General features: G+C 46.1%; 1 protein-coding gene across 1 annotated transcript in view; it reads left to right on the top strand.

Annotated features, from left to right (window-relative positions):
• EXT1 (exostosin glycosyltransferase 1) overlaps positions 1-18248 on the top strand; it is a 163255-nt gene that overhangs the window by 132430 nt on the left and 12577 nt on the right. Inside the window, exons 2-5 of the mRNA XM_084507495.1 lie at positions 6107-6200; positions 8902-9009; positions 12804-12923; positions 17783-17915. Coding sequence (XP_084363621.1) covers positions 6107-6200; positions 8902-9009; positions 12804-12923; positions 17783-17915 — 455 coding nt within the window. The remainder of the gene's footprint in view (positions 1-6106; positions 6201-8901; positions 9010-12803; positions 12924-17782; positions 17916-18248) is intronic.

Genomic DNA, 18248 nt, shown 5'->3' with positions numbered 1-18248 from the left:
TTTGAATCACAGAATGGCTTGGGTTGGAAGGGACCTTAAAGATCACCCAGTTCCAACTCCCCTGCCATGGGCAGGGACACCTCCCACCAGACTCATTTGGGTACTCTTGTTAAATAATCTTTAAATTAAACTTAAACATCAAGTTATGCTGGTGAGAAAATATTTGCTCCTGCGTATGACTGCTCGTCCTAGCTCGTGTGACTCCCGTGCTATACGAGCTTGTTGGCTAGCATTTGGCAGTCCGAGCCTTGTGCATGCTTTGCATGAGCCTTACAGTGCCTTCTGTGTGTATATTTAGACAAAGTGTCTCATGCTGAAAAATCGTTAAAGCGTTTTGTATTTGTTAGGACATGCGTTGACTTCGACGCCTTGCGGACCCTAATGTTTCCGTGCATAACGTGGAAGTAAAGTGAATACGACTGTGATGCCACTGAAGACTTTAAAGATGATTTAGATTTCGATGGCTACTGTCCATCCTAACTGTAACAAAGCTCCTTTGTCAGCACATTAAACCGAAAACTGTACTTGCCTGTTCTTCTTTGTTAATCCAGCCCTCTGAACTAAAAGGAAGTGTTGGCACAGTTCCTCGCCCACAAAGGAGAAAACATTTGTACCTTGACGTGAGCTGCTGAGTGCTTGCAAAGTTTCGTGTCCGTTGCTGGGCCTTGCAGCATTTTGCAGCACTTTCATGAATTTTGCAGCATTTTCAGTCCCAGCCCATTCTTGTAATTGCACTCAAGTGTTACCTGTGTGCCGAGAGTGCTGTTGATGCATGCCACCACCGTACGCAGACCGTAGCATCCCTCCTGCAGCCGGGGCAGCATGGCTGGCTGCATCTCCGGTAATGAACCAGGCTGAAAGAAATACTCCAATGGCTGCCTGTCAGCACTTGGCAAGAAAATCCTTTTTATGTTAGTTTCAAGGTCGTCAGATATCATTATAGCCAAGTATTAAAAATTTCAAAGAAAGGAGGCAGTGTGTTTGATTTATAGAATAATTATCTAGCTTTAGCTCTAACTTGGCTTTGGCAATGGTTTTGCAAGCACTCGAAAATTAAATCCATTTTTTATCGCACTACAAGGTATTATCTCACAGCAAATGATAATTAAACACCTGTGAAATCAATTAGCCCTTTAAGCAGGGAAAAAAAAAAGTTTTCCAATTATGTTTTTGCACCTCCAAACTTTCTAATTCCAGAACCAGCACTTGTGGAGAGGGAAATGAACTGTCAGCCAGCAGCCTGCTAACCAGCGGCAAGATCACCCAAGAGCATGGCGTGGCCATAAATCCCAAAGCAAGCAGTCTGTGGGGACGACACCCTTTCAGGCAGGACGCGTTAGCCTTCCGAGCTGCGACTTAGGCAGCTATCTATCTGACACACAGCTGAGCTGTCGGGTTTTCTGCAAAGATGGTTACTCACTTGGTGTTTCCAATGCCAAGTTTTGCTTGACAGTTTATTTAAAAGCCGGCATACCTTAATGGAAACCAAGCAACGAGACACGCTGTGTGACAGAGTGGGTTTCTTTTCAGCCTCTCCAGCCCATAGTTCACAGCCATCTGCATTAAGAATCACCCACAGAAAACTGGCTGATTGCTTAATAGCTGAAACTTAATATACTGGAAAACTAGGGAACGCTCTGCCATTTAGCCTCGCATTATAGGTCTTTAATATCTGTCTTTGTTGTAGCACTTGAGCTGATCCAGCTACTTTTGGAAGGTGCAGCGTGTGTCCATGGGCTTGCAGCCTCAGGGAGGGAGCCCTGGACATACTTGGTAAAGTGCCATTGCGATTTTTGGCTCGTGAAGGAAAAAACAGCTCTAGTCCCATCTGACATCTACAGCGGTATGTGCTGATCCTCCCTGCCAAGATGAGCTCCAGCATCTTCCAAAAGATGGATTATGTGTGGCGCTGCTAAAATATATGCTGCTGGGTTGAGGCCATGGCGTTCAGTTTGGTTTCTGCTCCTGTGCTCTCCTCCATCTGAGGCACCGTACGGCCGGCTCTCGGCGGGTGCTGTGTCCCCAGAGAGGAGGGAGGCAGGCGAGGATGCTGGGGTGGCATTCCCAGGGTCTGCCCAGCAGTCATCTCTATCTCAGGTTGTCCATCTGTGAAATGGAGCTGATGGTGATGTCCTGTATCAGTGATCAGAGGATTGTGTAGGAAAATACGTACATTGCTTTGTGATGAAGCGTGGTGGTGATAAGCATTACATCTGAGTAGCTGGACGTGTGTGCTGGTTTAAACAGCCTGCCGTCTTTTCAGACCTCTTTTTGGTCAGTGCCAATTGTTGCTTTTATAAACAACACAGTTTATATTAAAATTGGTAGCGCAGACGTTTCCCAGGGTCGTTTATAGAAGTGTAGTGACATGGGGAAATGCTTTAGCTGTGAGGAGGAATGCGTGGCATGGCTGAGTCACGGCGGAGCCTCCGCCGCCTGCCTGCCTTGGGATAACGGGGAACCAGGAATCCCAAGCAGCCGCCTGATCCACGGGCTGACGGACGGCACCCCACAAAAATAAAAAAGGGGGGGGAAGCGACAGAAACAACGCGTTGGGTCAAGAAATTAAAACTGTAAGAGCCCTTTGCTGAGCGACATTTCTCCTCCTGGTAATTGCCTGTGCAGCGTTTCGGTGTTTACACCTGCGTGATAGATGGGGCCGGCCATGTTTTCCCAGCTCTGGGTGGTAGCAGGGAGGGGATATTTCAATTAAAGCGTGAATACATTAGGATTGATTACAAATAGAGCTATTTGTTTATGCTGCCTAAAAAAAAAGGTATTAGCTGAGAACGCGGTGCACTTAATCATTGTGGAAGGAAACCTGAAAGTTAATAAAACATACTGCTGATCCTTACCGAGGGATGCAAGCTTTGGGTTCATTCCGTAGCTATTTTAGTTTTAAAACCCCAACTGTGACTTTAAAGGCATATGCAGTTTGGATTTTGACATGTCTGGATGATGCAGCTGAGGCCCAGTCCGAGCTGTCCCTAAAATTGGCAGCAAAATGTTACCTCGGTGCAGACGTGCCGCAGGAAGGAAAGCTGGAGCAAGAGCAGTAAGCGCGTGTCCCCCTTCCAAGGCCGTCTTCAAACCAAGAAACCAGGAGCTTTTGGAAATAAACAGCCTCCAAGCAAAGCAGCAAACTCCTCTCAAAGCTTTTCCTACAATAAATGCTCTGGGGGATCAACCTACCTAAAGGAGAGGACCAGGATGAGGCAGCAGAAACCAGGGTGTGCTGGTTTGCGGGAGGTGGCTGCTGCTCCTGTTTCTTACGTGAAGGTGGGCCCCAAAAACCCTCCCTCATGTCTGAGTTTGCCTCCCAGAGGTCTCACTGAGATCAGTCGGTGAAGATCAGGGGGAAGTCAAGCCCATGATGGAAGCGATGTTGGTGTTTACCACAGGTACCAGGTCAGCACTGAAGGGAAAAGCTCCCTGCAAGCGGTTGTTGTGGGTTGTTCACACCCAGTGAAGGGCAGCGGGGCCCCGTGACTGTGGTGCCTCACAACAGCCCATAGCACATGTTGGCCCCATTCTGTACACACTCTTTCATACTTAGTGCTGTTTCTGGTTTTGTTTCTGTGGGCCTCTTGTGCCAACACCTCTAGACTTGCCTTGCAGTGGCCCTGAAGCTGCATGTCCACCTCATGGCCTGTAGGTTCCCTCACCACACGATGCTTTGGTAGCTAATGCCGTCTCCAAGCCCATATTTAAACACCTGGGGCTATCTTCTCTCTTTCAGTTACGTCAGTGCTGCCCACAAACTAGTAGTAGTATAATTGGCCTGTAGTATTTAAGGGTTTCAAAGCAATAAGTACCTCGTCCCAGGGTGTTGGCTGAGGGGAATTAAACTGGGAACCAGTCCTTTCGCACTGTGCTCCGAGATGGTGTTGAGTCACCTTAAAAGATTCAGGCTGAAATTGCAGAGAAATTTGTCCCTGAGAAGAAAGCCGGTGCAATTCATGAACTGCAGCATCTCTTGATGGATTTTGCTTTACTCCGGGTCTGCTCGTGTTACATTTGCGGGTTCTCCCTGAAGTGAGTGGAAATTTTGTGCCCATACATCAAGGTTAGGATGAGGCTCTCTCTCCCTGTATGCATGATGTAGATAAATTACTTGATGACCATGAACCATGCTATTCCAGAGCTAAGCAATAAATCACAGGTTCAGCTTTAAAAGGAACAAACAGGAGCAAGATCCTAACTGGTTTTCGGGTGGGAAATGGTCGACAAATGCCTTTTATTTGCTTTCGAAAATCTATCCTAATACCAGCAAATCAGATATGAAAGAAAGAGGGCCCGATATAAAACCCCGCTGACATATGGAGGTCTCACTTCCACTGCCCTCGGCCTCTGCTTTTCCTTTGTGCTCTGATTCTGCCATTGACGTTTTGTGGATATCGTTGCATTCCGGGGTATTAACAGGATTTTACATTTTTAGCTAGCTATTGATAGCTACCATTAGAATCCACCAGTCCCCAGGAGTTATATAGGAGTTATGACTGGTGTATTTTAGCCCTACGGGGTATTCTATTTTTGGTATTTATTAAGATTTTCTGTCATACAATATACAGTAAAAGCAACGAGTCTCAGACCTACTATGCGAAAATGAATGCTTAAAAATGGCAAGGGTTTTTTTTTTTGGCATTCCAGTTTCTTGATGTTTTCCCCCATGTGCTGTGTCACTGCTGACTGCTGAGCTGAGACTTTAGGTGCCGATCAATGTCCCACACCGAGAAAAGGAAATTACTGCCACTCACATGGGATATATATATATGTGTTTTAACCAAAGTTGGGATACGATTTAAAAAAAAATGTACTTTGAAGTCTGTTTTGTAGTTTTAATTAATGCAGCGAGGGTTTTTATTTTACTCTCAGTGGAGATAATCTTAATCCATTCACAGTGACCTTTTCTTGTGCAAATTAGTTGTACACGCTTGTTTAAGCAAATGGGCCTTTGCAAGATGTCTCTTCCTAAAGACGGAGCTTATAATTGAAAATTGGCTTACTCCCATCTGTCTGGCCTGGGTGAGAATACAAACATAGATCTGGAGTTTTTTATATATAAAAGTGTAATCATATACATACGTATATATATATCCGTATCCATATCCACAAATGCAAAAAACTTGCTGTGCCTGCAGGCTGTGATTAAATTAGATTCTTAGTGTTAGGAAATTTCGGTGTCACAAGTTGGTGTCAAAATAATGTCTTGTCTCCAGAGTTGAGGAAACCCTTCAGAAAGGAGGGGTGTTTAATCCTGAGCCCTTTGTCTCAGGAGGAGCGTTGCAGCGAGGTCAATGCCATTTGCAGTTGTACAGGTTTGCCAGAAGTACAATTAGCTAATAACTGGCTGGAAACTGGGGGGATCTGATGGTGGGTTTTTTTTTGGTAAATGGTTTTGTAGTGATTGATGGAATCAGGGGAATAAACAGAAGTATCTTAAAGATGTAATTCGGAGGAGCAGGGGTCACTGCAGCTATGTGGTTAATTGCTAAAATTTGGCTGCCAAAGCAGTTTATCCCTCCTTCTCCTCTCACCACACTCCACAATAACCACCTAGAGAGTCATTGTGGCCCCCTTCGCTTTGTCAGTGCCTGGTTGATAAGGGAAGACTTGTGTGGCAGAGTTTGAGTATTTTTTTGCTTTGTACAAACCCCTTATGCGGAAATGAACACAGTTGTGCGTGACTTGGACTGAATCTGAATAGAAATCAGACTCACAGGGGTGCAGTGACGACGCTTTGGGTATAAAAGCATTTAATCTAAGTTTATTGTTAAGAGTTCATGCACACCTACTTACACAGACGTGGCTGATTTCTGCGAAGGCGGAATGATTCCCTTCATTCTCGGTTTCAGTGCTGCTGTCCCAGTGCTCTCCCGTGGTGGCTGCTCCTTGGGGAGACCAAAGAGGGGCGAGCACGATGGTCACACACGTGCACACACACGTGTGCACACAGGGGAGGGAGCTGGTTAACCTGATGGAGAGCCATCCTGGTCAGAGATGATTTTATCCAGACGTGTCTCAACAGCTGTTTGCATTTTCATGCCCAGTTACTCGAGGACTCGCCGCTAATTGAATTTTCTCTTTTCTCCCCTGTTCTTGTTAGGTATGATTACCGTGAAATGCTGCACAATGCCACTTTCTGTCTGGTTCCCCGTGGCCGCAGGCTTGGCTCGTTCAGGTTTCTGGAAGCCTTGCAGGTAAGAGCTGCAGCTTAAAGCACTGCCTGTGCTGGCTGCAATTCAGCATGCAATAGCAGGGAGGTGGGGAGGGGAGAAACGTGTTTCATTTCCCTCATGGACAGTAATCCACTTTGCGAAAGCCTCTATTCATACTTCTGGAGCAATTGGCAGCTTCTTCCCGGGGGGGCTGAGCACTGCACTCGTCTGCAGGCTGAGCTGCGTTACCTCCAGCAAAAGGGTTTCCCTGGAGGTGGTGGGGCTGGGAGGTTGGACCGGCCTAGAGCACAATTTTGTCAAGCTGCGAGACTTCCCGTGGGGGACACTGACCTCCAGCAGTAAGGCCTGGAGCAGTGAAGTAGCTCTTCCTTTCCACTTAGCCAAAAGAGACCTGCACCTGCATCGTCTCCCTTGCATTACTGCTTGCTGAACATGCCAAAGGCGGCCCAGAGGTTGTAGACCCCAGATGGAAGCATCACATAAAGGTGGATGTAGGGAGCATACAGTGTGTTTGGGACTTCACCCAAATCCCCTTGACCTTTTAAAAGCATTTTGGTTATAATTTCCCTTTTTTTGCTGTTGGCTAGCCAGGCTCAGCAGCACAGCCATCAGGTTTCTGTCCCAGGCCTGACACTGACCTGAGACAGCTGTGGACAGCATGACCTTGTTTTTTTGCCAGCATCAGCTCATCCCCAGGGTCCTGGATCTTCAGTCACCTGTACTAAGCATCTTGGGAGGTGCTGCGGCTGCCCTCTGGGACTTGCATCTGGATTTCATTTACATGGGAGCCAGAGCTGAGGGAGATGGAGGCTGGGGAGCTTCTTGGTGTTGGTTAGAAGGCAAACGAGGACACCTTACAGGGCCCTGATGTCATTTTGCCATTTGGGAAGTGTCCCAGCATTGGCAGTAAAGCTGAATGTCATCACAACACTTTTCCTCATCAACCACAAAATGCCCCAGCTGTGATGACAGGGCATTGTTCACTGTAATGCAGAGCAGGATTCGGGTACCTAAGTTTAGATGTATGATGTCATTTTTGAAGCCCGGGGGTACCCTGCTGGTTTTCTGGGGCTTTTCCCCAAGGATTCAGGTCCCCCATTAGGTTCTGTCACATCTTCCAGCTGTGGATGGGTGTCCTGGATATCCTAGAGCATCTCAAATGCATCAGACACTTAGGTTTAGCTGCTGAACCCCACATCTACTGGAGATCCAGGTTCTGGGCTGTCAGTTCCCTAGCAGAAGGTAAAGAGCCCACAGAGTGCTGTTCCTTCCCCAGCCTCTTCAGAGGAAGAAGTGGGACCAGCTTCTTCGGGATGATAAGCGGCTTCAGATCCTTCCAAAAAGCACTGCTCAGCTCTTTTCTTGAGTAGGCCACCAGTCATGTAGCTGCTGTTGGATAAATCGTCTCGGGAGGAGACTGCAGAGAGCATACCTCACTGCACGGAACTTGGAGGCTCCAGGTCGACCATGATAAAATGCAGGCACTGAGGATTTTCCTAGCAGGCTAGCAGCAGTATACACTGATTATGATGAATTCCCAATTTTTGTCTGGCTGCAGGGCATGTTGAAAGACATAATCCACATTAGTGGAATGTTTTAAACATGAAAACACATTGCTAAGTGTTTTCTGCTTGGCTTTTTTCATGCGCTAATGTCATTTCCTTGCAGAAGATCACAGTTCTTTGCACATTGTAAGCACTGCTGTAATGCAGAGACGTGACTAGTCTAAGATCCTCTGTGTAATATACGTTACAAAGGAAGGTAGAGCAGTCTGGAAAGTTCCCCTTAATGCTATCTTTTGCGAGGTACAGGGGGACAGACCCCAGTCTAGGCTAGACTCAGAGCATGCAAGCTTGGCTTGATCCAAAAGAAAATGAACCAGAGCACGGGCTGATGCCGATCCTCTGGTAAGAGGTTCTTTCATCACTTCAACAGGCTTTTGGCTGGGATCTTACACTGTCACCCAGCCGACCAGAATGCAGTGGCAATCGTTTATTTATGGAAATACCGCACTGTTTACTGAATATTTGCAAACTTGCTCTCAGTGCAAAGGAACTTGCATGACTCGTAAAGCATAAAACAATTTAGACAAACCATACTGGTGAGAAATAGATACTAAACTTACACACTTTTTGTTTCTTTTAAGACAGAAAGCAATTATTATTTTTGTAGACAGGTGATGACGGATGGGTTGTGTTTGTGCAGTTGCTTCTATTCAGAGAGCTGATATCAAACAGGATGGGGAATTCACTCCTCCTAGGTGGAAGAAGTGCTCTGGAATTAAATTTGATATATATTTTCTGTAGGGTTGTCTTACAACATATTATAAAAATTGAGGGAGCTAGCTCCCCGCTGAATGGTTCACAAAGCAGCGAAGAAGGCAATCATTTTGTGTTAAATTCTCCAGGGTTATATTTACAGAATTTTAACAGCTCTGTCCTCATCTGTCAGCATAAGCACTGGATTTCTAATGCCGCTCTCCACGCAAAGCCCACCTTTTGAATAAGCCCCAAATGGAAAACGGTGAACATTTTGGCTGTGGTCTCTAGCTTCTTTGCCATATTGCCTTGCCTTCTGACGGCGTGGCGCGAGCGCTGGGGCAGAACTGGTGCAGAAAGCAGGAATCAAACAGGAATCTCATTGGCATGAGCCTTGAGGCTTGTGCCAAGTGTTGGCCGGCCACGGGTAAGCCCGCTAACGAGTGCAATGGCTCTGTGTGCAGGCTGCCTGCGTGCCCGTGATGCTCAGCAATGGATGGGAGCTGCCCTTCTCGGAAGTGATTGATTGGAAGCAGGCTGCCGTCATCGGGGATGAGAGATTGCTATTACAGGTAAGAAAAAGACGGCGGCCTTCAGCAGATCGGTGGATTATTGCCGCCGCCATCTAAATGGATGGGGAAGATGAATCCGAAAGGTCAGGGCTGTAAAAGAATTTTTATCATGAAGGGAGTGTCTGTGTCACGCCGGCGATGAACTCATTTAATGTGACATCATTCACGGCCTGACCTGAAGGTCATTACAGCCACCAGGCCGCGTGCTTCAACACAGGAGGCTTCTTCATTTTCCCTCTGGTGGGGAGCGCCTGGGTCACTCTCTGAGGCAGGGCCATCCCACACTGGTGCTGCAGTGAGGGAGAAGACATCTGAAGGGCGTTTTTGCTCCTGTCCTTCAGAAAAAGTTGGATCCTGGGGCTCCACCATTGCCGTGTATCTGGCTGGAAGGGGCTGGCGGGGCTTCTCACTCAGGCAAAGGGGTCTTGTCTCAGTCCGTGTAAATGCCTAACAGTTTTGTGGAAGCAGAACCTTTTTGAAGAACAGCTTTTTGAAAGATGTCTTCAGAAAGACACCGTTGTCTTTCTGAGGCAGTGTTCACATCACTTTATTGTTAATCTCCCTGAGATCATGCAACAAAAGTGAGCCAAGGAATTAGAAATGCCCTGCTTACCTTCAGTATCTGCTTTTGTCTTTAAATTCACTAGATATTTTCTTCTGTTTCCCTGGCAGACGTATTTTTTTTTAAGGTATGGAGAGAAATGGATATTAGGAAAAGTTCTTGAAAAATTGGCAGCATTTGCTGAAATGCCATCGCCCAGTGTGAAGCTGAGATCCACGAGATCGGGAATAGCCACCAAATTGCTGTGCGTCTCCTATCTAGTCATTTCTGTGTCAGCACCACTGACGTGCTTCCTGACCTCTTGAAAATGTTTTTCTAGGGAGACAGCAACGTTTCAAACTTTTTTTTTCTTCACAAAAAATGGATTTTACAGCTTTTGGGTAGCTGTCTGCACTGCACACTGTGCACTAGTGCACGCTGGCTTATCCCACAGTAAGAGAGGTTTTGTTATTACTAAATTTAGCTCATTTCCAAAGAGGCAAGGTATCACTATCCATGGAGAGAAGCATTCAAAGGCACGAGTGTGTTAGGACCCAGAAATTGAAGTACCTTTAAAAATCTCCTTAGATGCCTTCTTACTTGTCCGAAGACGTAAATATTCGTAAAGAGCTGGCCTAGCAAGCCTCGCAAAGTGCTGCCTGTTGCCATTAACGAGACACAATCTGCAATTTAAAAAAAAAAAAAGAAAAAAGAAATTTGATTTTTTGCTTTCATGGACAGCATGTTTTTCCGAGCAAAATTATTTCTGCCTTTAAATCATAATAATTTGCTGATCTTCACGCTTTCCGGTAACATGCCATTCGTTCTCCTCACAGCTGCTTCCATATTGAACAGCTACTGCACCATTATTAACAGTGTTTTTAAAGAGCTGGCAGAGGGCCTGAATGTCTGCTCTGGGAAATGTTTTTGTGATGTTACAGTTTTTCATTTCCTGTTTTAGAGCAGCTCGGATGTTTTTATTTGCATATTCTCCTCATCACAGCGCTAGGAGACCTTAATCCAGCCTTTCTGCATTTATTTTTGTGGGGTGGTTTTTCTCCTTCCCCCACTTCTTACTGAAATGACCTTTTATTAAGACGTCATCCAGTTCTAGTAATTCCAGTGTAATCCTGCCAGATTAGTATTAATACATCATTTTCCCCACCTGTCTCTCTGGACAAGTAGATTAATAACTAATAAGCAAATGCAGTTAAAGTGGGAGCCCTGATTTTCCTTTCCAGCTGTTGCAACAGAGCAGGCACCAAGGCTTTTTTTAAACCTTGGCACCGTGTTTGCAGGCACTCGCAGGCACAGGCTGGTCTGGAAAACCTGAGCTTCGTGCAGTAACCTTCACTGGCAGGGCAGCCTTCGCGCTCAGGGGCCCTAGCAGCAAAAGAGTATTGATTTCACTTCTTGCTCTCACATGTAGCACACATGCAAGGTTGCACAAAATGCAATAAAATGATTAACTTTATAGAAAAAGTGCCATGTTGCCACCGGGAAGGGACTTTGATTGTCTCTTTACTCTTGGTAATGAGCATGGATGTGGTCTGTGGACAGCCGGTACAGATAGCATTCATTATCCCCCTATTTATTGGAACTTACTGGAAAGGTAATGAAAAGAAAGAATATTCACCCCTCAAAATAAAATTTCATACAGTTAAATATCATTCTGCCACAGTGATGGAACTGATTAGAAAAACATGCACTAAAGCCTGGCTTTGGCTTCCGTCTTTCATACTTGCTTGAAAGGAATGTTTTAGCTAAAGACATACAGGGACCATAGCAGAGGAACAAAACGCACCACCCTTGACATTGTGACCATTTCCTTCTGCAGCCCTTACTCTCTGAAGCTCAAATTCTGTTTCATACTTAGCAGGTCTTAGAGAGTGAATGCAAACAATGCAGTTACAAATTTACTGATTCTCCTGGAAATTCATTACTTATAAATTCTTAGAATCTCAAATTTTCCCCAGGAAAATGTTTCATGTGAAGTCGTTTGATTCAGAAGTTCCTGTAACCAAATACTGATCCTTGCCACTTCTCAGAATATTTTAGGAATAAGCAAATGTGTTTTGATCAGGAAAGGGCGGATGTGTTGGGCTGCAAGTAACCTTCAGAGCGAGCTGGGATGTGCAAAAAAGCAACACACGACAAAAGTACACGCTTTTATAGCTCATGATTGAAGTAAAAGCTCTGTGAAAAATGACTGTCTGAGAACGAGGTGGCCTAATTTGAAATCACAAGAAAGTAGGTGCAAAAGCACAGCTCCTCGTTCCTAGAAGAAAGGAGTACAGATAAGCAAAATATCTTAGAGGCCTTCCTGGTTCTGTGAGTAGCCCTTGTAATTGAAGCAAATTGCAGTTAAACTCCCTTGACGATGTCAATTTGCATTGTCAAAGTAGCGTGCTGGAGGCATTGGTCGAGGTCCTAAGAAGTTAACCAGTGGCACATACACCCATTAGCTTCCCTCCAGCATGGAAGGGGGGTGTGGGGATGGGGAGAGAAGCAGAAGGGAAGCCCTCCCCTTCTGATCCAGTCATCTTTACATTTTGTGATCACAAAGCATTGCAGCAGGGCGATTTGGTTTTCCTTTGCAAGGCAACTTACACCAGAATTAGAGTGTTGCTTCAATGGAGAAGGGAGAAAAAGCAGCAGTGTTTTCCCTCGTGAATAACAGGTGTTGTGGGAGACATTATTCCTTCCACCCACGATAATTAGTAAAATGCAGTTTGATCCGCAGGCTCCCCAAAAGCAAAGTCTTGCTTCAGATGTTGCTGTGTTCTCCTCAGGGCACTTAGCGTTGCCATGCTGCGGTAAATGCAATCGCAGATCCCTTTAATGTGCTCTGAGAGTGGGGATTATTGCCGGGCCCAGAAGTCCTGCAGGTACCAGTTTGTGAAACTGCCGGTCCGTGAAACGCGTTGTGCGGGAGGGATCTGCGCAGAGCTCCTCGCTGTGCCACGCCGCAGCGCTGGGGAGGGGGGAGAGAAGCAACCCAAAACCGAGAGAAAGCAAATAAAAACAAATAAATCGTGTATTCCACAGCGGGCCGGTACGAAAGGTCGTGAGGGGCTGTGTTTCATCTGTGTCTCCGTCAGGGTTTGGGCTGTTGACGCACACGTCTTGCTGGATGGGAGCGCTGAAGCTGTGCAGCGTGCTAATAGAGGAGGGAACTTGTCGGCAGCATATTAATTTGATGAGATTGTGTTGTTTTGGGAAGCTTCTGACTATATTACATCTTGTATTACAGATTCCTTCTACAATCAGGTCTATCCATCAGGATAAAATCCTAGCACTTAGACAGCAGACACAGTTCTTGTGGGAGGCTTATTTTTCTTCAGTTGAGAAGATTGTATTGACTACACTAGAGGTGAGTAAAAACTGTCTGGGACCATGCAGAGCAGCCAGCTTTCCATAGCCATCGGGCTGCTGCTGTGCTCAGCTGGCACCAGACCTTGGTTTTCATGACATGCAATTGGTCACTTGGAAAAAAAAAAACACCTCAGCGTCTTGATAAGTTTTCTTCCCTAAGGAAATACTTCCTTCATTATTGGTGTCCGCATTAGAAAACTGACACGGTGAAGAATGAGAGCTATCGGACACGTGGAAAAGTTGTCATGTGTGATCTTGCCTTCGCAAGGCTTTATGGCCAATGAATCACTCTCCTTGTCAGTGGTAGTGAATATGTTTCTTTAAGAAACCTTTCTGGAATTCATTTTGGGAAAAAATACTGCTCTGAAGCTCCTTGACCATTCGATGCCTTGTGATGGGCTGTAGGTCTGGCTGAGAGAAAATGGGGGCTTGCCGGTTACTGTGTCTTACTGTCACACCCAGGGTAAGGGAAAGGCCCAATCATCCCTAGAAAATAGTAAGAAATAATCATCATTAGATTGCTATTAAACAGGGAGACAGGAGATCTCGAATGTGGAGAGAATCCTTTCTGAATTCGAGAGACAGAGGAGAGATAAAAGGCTCTTCAGAAGCAGAGCCCAGGATACAGTTTCAAAAGCAGGTTTCTCTTCTAATTGTTCTGCCGTTTTGCATTGAAATTTTTGACACACTTTTACCACTGGAAGTGGCTGGCTTTGGAGGTGCAAATGCATTTGTCTTATGCTAATTCTCCTGCAGCTGCGTCTGTCTGTGTGCGTGGTTGTAAAGTTCCACGTTTCCTGCTCTGCATTCGCCTGCAGACTGCAAGCAAGTGCTGCTGCCTGTATCTTGGCCTGCAGTGGGCTTGTTCGTGGCTGACCCACCTCCAGCTGCAAGGCATTCCCTTAGGTTTTCCTGCACCGGTGAAGAAAAGCAGCCAGGGGATATTTTTGGAGCCCCTGGCATAGCTGCACTCGCAACGATCTCTTCTACCCCTAATGAGCTTGACTTTGTCCGTGCTGCCTGTGGGGAATAGCTCGGCGTCCTCAGGCTCCCCAGGAGCACGGAGGAGGTAGTGGTACTGTCACAGCCCGTGCCAGGATCAGGCTAACAGAACTGGCAGACCACGTGGCAGTGCTTGCACCCATAGAGAATTACCCCTAGAGATAATCAGGGCGCCTCATCTCTTGTCTGCCCCTTCCCTGCACGCACCCTGGTATCACTAAGGGTTGCTACAAGGGGAAGGCTGCGCAGCTCTCCTCGCTGCCCCTCTCCTACCTGTGCTGGGCTGGTCCCGAGGGGACTTCACCTGCAGCCCCACAGCCTTGGTGTCCATCTCATCGAGCTCCAGCGCTCACAGATGTGTTTTTAGGGCTGCCTGGACCTCGTGGGACATTGGCCAATGTCGTAGGTGCCCAGGGGAGAGTAAAACCTGTAATAAAGCTCAGGCAGCTGGGCATCCAGCAGGCTGCCGCTTCTGCTCAGAGGGGAAAAAAAGAGAAAACAAAAATCTTCCTGCAAGGTTTAATTTAATGGAACCGAGTAATGTATGCCTGGCGTTGAAGTTATGTTCTGGGTTTTTCCATTTGTTTGCAAGGGTGGTTTTGGTTTGAGGGGTTTATGTTTGTTTGTTTTTAATTCAGGACTCTCAGAATTTGTAAAGACAGCTAAGAGGGATCCTGTTCATATGAGCAGATACTCATTTCACATTTCAGCTTGCCAGAGTGAAGTCCAGAGTTAACTTTCTGTAGGAAAGGAAAAAAGCAGCTGAGAGTGATTTTAGGTGTCAGAAACCTGCACGCAGTATATCCTCTTTTTAAAATTTGATGCCTGTAAGTAAATTCCTAGCAGGATTATTTTTTTTTTCTGGTGGATGTTATCCATCTTCTGTTGTAACACTGTGGTGTCACGGTGCTCTGATGATACTAGATATCATCTGAATAATCACCTCCCTGCTGCCTGCAGTGCTGTACCATGTCCAAGTATGAGGACATCAGTGCAGCAAAAGGCTTCACCAACTCAGATGTCTACAAGGGCATCGTGTCTCTGCTCTGCCTGGTATCCTGGACACCTGTGAAAACATTTGATCACGTCTTCAGGTCCCTGACAGCATTTGGAGACCGGAGCCAAATAGCTCCTAGCCCGGTGTGGGAGCTTTGAAGCATTTGCCCAGCTGTCCGTATTGCAGCTGTAGGTGCCATGGGCATGGCGTGGGTCAGGAAATGTTGTTCGTGTGGGTCTGCTGCAGTGTATCTGCAATTTTTCAGCTTGTTCTTCTGTGAAAACAGACCCAAAACACACCTAAACCCCTGGGCTATATGCTTAGTCTTCTGCTCAGGAGGAAGGGAGGAGGACAGCACAAAGGCACACAATAAATGTGCAGTGCTTGGCTGGGGCATGTTGAGAAGAGACAACGTTCAAGGCAATATATGAACTTTTGGAAGTGTGAAGATGAGGGAGAAAAAATATCGGACTGTTAATGAATTCCAAAGAGAAAAGGGAGATCTTGGCAGAGTTCATCACCCCTTCTTCCTCTTCCTAAACTCCTCCTGTCAGGCCTCACCATTGGAGACCCTGTGTAGCTGCTGCCTGTCCCTGCAGTATGTGCCATGCTGCGTACCCTGAATTTTAATCAATTGGTCCCCCATGTTACCCTTTTTTATACACTTCTGTGTCTTCTCTACTGTTTATCATGACAGACAGAGAGATTTCTTACATAGACCAGGAGTGTGATAAATTAATCTGCCGCTTGTGAGCTGTGATATAGGACAGGCCAGCTCCCCAGCCTGTTGAGGGAGTTTATGTGAGATTTGTGTGCCTGCCATGCACCAAGGGCCGCCTACCCTGCGTGGCATCAGGGGTCTGCTTCGTGTTAGGGCTGCTTCAGGCGCACTGCAGCAGCGCTGAGTGCGAGCCATGTGTTTCCCCTGCAGCCTTGTTGGCTACCAGCGCAATGGAAAACTCCGCCGCCTGTGAAAACCTCCTGACCGTGTAAATTCACAGACTTCCCCTTATCTGATCATGCCCCAGTTCTGAGAAAACAGGAGGAAGGAGCCGTAGTATTTGGGCTTTGTGGTAAACGCTCGAAATTATGTAGTTTCCATGTCCTGTCTTTGTTTAGTGGCTTAACTTGCAGCTGGAGAACCAGTAGTCATCTCTCCCTGCTGCCATGCAGGAGGTCTGGCAGCTGGTACCCCTAACTTCCCAAACAAATATTCAGATGCACTCTTTTTAGTGGAGATATGGTCCTTAGGTCCTTTATATCCACATAAAATTAAGTTTAAAACTTAGGCATGTGAGTGAATTACTGCATGTTAGCAATGCTAATTGGCTGCAGGCAAAATTAAGACCAGCGTGCAGACACCTAACATTGACCTCAAGTTAACTGTGCTGACGTGGCCACCAGCAGTGGATCGTCTAGCACAAGGTAACTTGTGATTTGGTGGCTTTATTTTGTCACAGCCATCAGAAATTCCAGGAAAAGTACTGGTCATGCTCCATACTGACTGAATGTCCTTGAACTCAGCTGCTGACAGAGGTTTCTAGCTTGCTTAGGCTCTAGCAGCTGCTTTTATTTGGCTTTTGTTATGTTGGGTCTTTTTGCTTGCTTTTGTTTAATTTTTTTTTCTATGCTGTGGGTACAGAACTTCTTTAATTCCATAGATTTTAAGGAATGGAGCATGGGATCGGATTTACTCCAGCTTCAGAGCCATTACTTTCACCCAGATACGTCTGTGCTAAGGCCAGAGACGTTAGGTTAGGAGAACCAACCTGTTCTCAGTGTTGGAGCCTTATGCAATGCATAAACCACCAATTGCATCAGATCCCCTTAGGAGATCCCAGAAGATGAGCTGCAGAAGGCAAGGAAATCCTGATTAGCTGTCTTAGCAGAAAATTCTTCCTCCACAATCCCAGTCCCCTCCAGTGTCCCATCCCCAGTCCTGCCAACCTCTGCTGCTTCAGAGGAAGACAAATAGAGTATGTGGCCCAAGAGCAGATTTCACTTAGAAAAGTGTTTCTTGCTTGGATGCTGAGCTTGTCTAGTTTTAGCTTCCCACTGCTGAATCTTATTATGACTTTGCAGCAAGTTGGTGTAAGAACCTGACTGTTCTTACGTGCTCCCAACTGGTCTGAAGTAATTATTATTAGTGTTACAAACAACACTCATTATATGGCCCTGTGTCGTTTTTGTAGTTTGTGGTATTCCAGATGACAAAGTAGACGACCTAGCAATCTGGTCTGCCCTTACAAATCTAGGAGTCTACATTTGTGGCCCTCAGCAAAGACAGAAAATAGTTACCAAAAGATCTTCTTCTATTCCAGCCAGCAAGGAGCTGTTATGGAACCGAGATGTAGAGTCAGTGATGTATCTGAATACTAATACCCCTTCGTAATAAGCAAAATGAATAATTAGTGCAGCCTGATTTGCTGAAAGCCTTTGTGGTTTTGAACGCTCTCGTTATCTCAAAATAATACCTAGCTTTGTAATGCCATCCTCGAGTAATTATCTTCTGTGAGCTCTGGATAGTAAAAACTGACAGTGCACTAATCGGGCTTGCTGCTGCCGACGTCCTCTCGCAGACAAAATCCTTGACTTGAAATACGGGATGCAATGAACTGCAAGGTCCCCGCATCCACGGAGCCTAATGAGGGGCTCTGAAACCTGAGCTGCTGAAGTGGTGTTGAAGTACACAGCTTCTGTGTCATTTTAGGAGAGATTAAGCAGGAACGTCTCATCATTTGTGTGCCTCAGCTTGTTGCAGACTGGTTGAGGAGGACTCCCGTCGGACGGAGTCCCTGAAACACCCACCAGTGGCTCTTGCAGGCTATTTAACAGTCATCGCCTCTCTTGTTTTCCAGATTATTCAGGACAGAATATTTAAGCACATATCACGTAACAGCTTAATATGGAACAAACATCCTGGAGGGTTATTTGTACTGCCACAGTATTCCTCATATCTGGGAGATTTTCCTTACTACTATGCGAATCTCGGTGAGTGAATCCTTCCTACCCTCAGCTGGCACTTGGAATATCGTTGATCTCTGAGCAGCACGTGCCTCGGGACTCGCCATTCATTCCTAGTTAACAATGATTTCCATTTAGCCTGTCTCAGTCTTCCCTGCCCACTGCAGACTGGGATGTCTCTGACTCATCGACATGCACTGTGGGCCTTGCAAATGATGTTTTTAAAAAAATCCCTGTCCCTTCATACTTTTCAGTTGCCAGTAATTAATGCCTGAGTTACTGACCCATTTATGGCCCAAGGGGACGCAAGAGGGATAGTTTTTTGCTTTCTTTGTTTATTTGTGCTTGGCAAATTGGAAA

This window comes from Aythya ferina (assembly GCF_964211825.1).
Source record: "Aythya ferina genome assembly, chromosome: 2".
Taxonomy (NCBI): Eukaryota; Metazoa; Chordata; class Aves; order Anseriformes; family Anatidae; genus Aythya; species Aythya ferina.
Note: the sequence above shows the minus strand (reverse complement) of the source record. Positions and strands in the feature narration are given on the sequence as shown.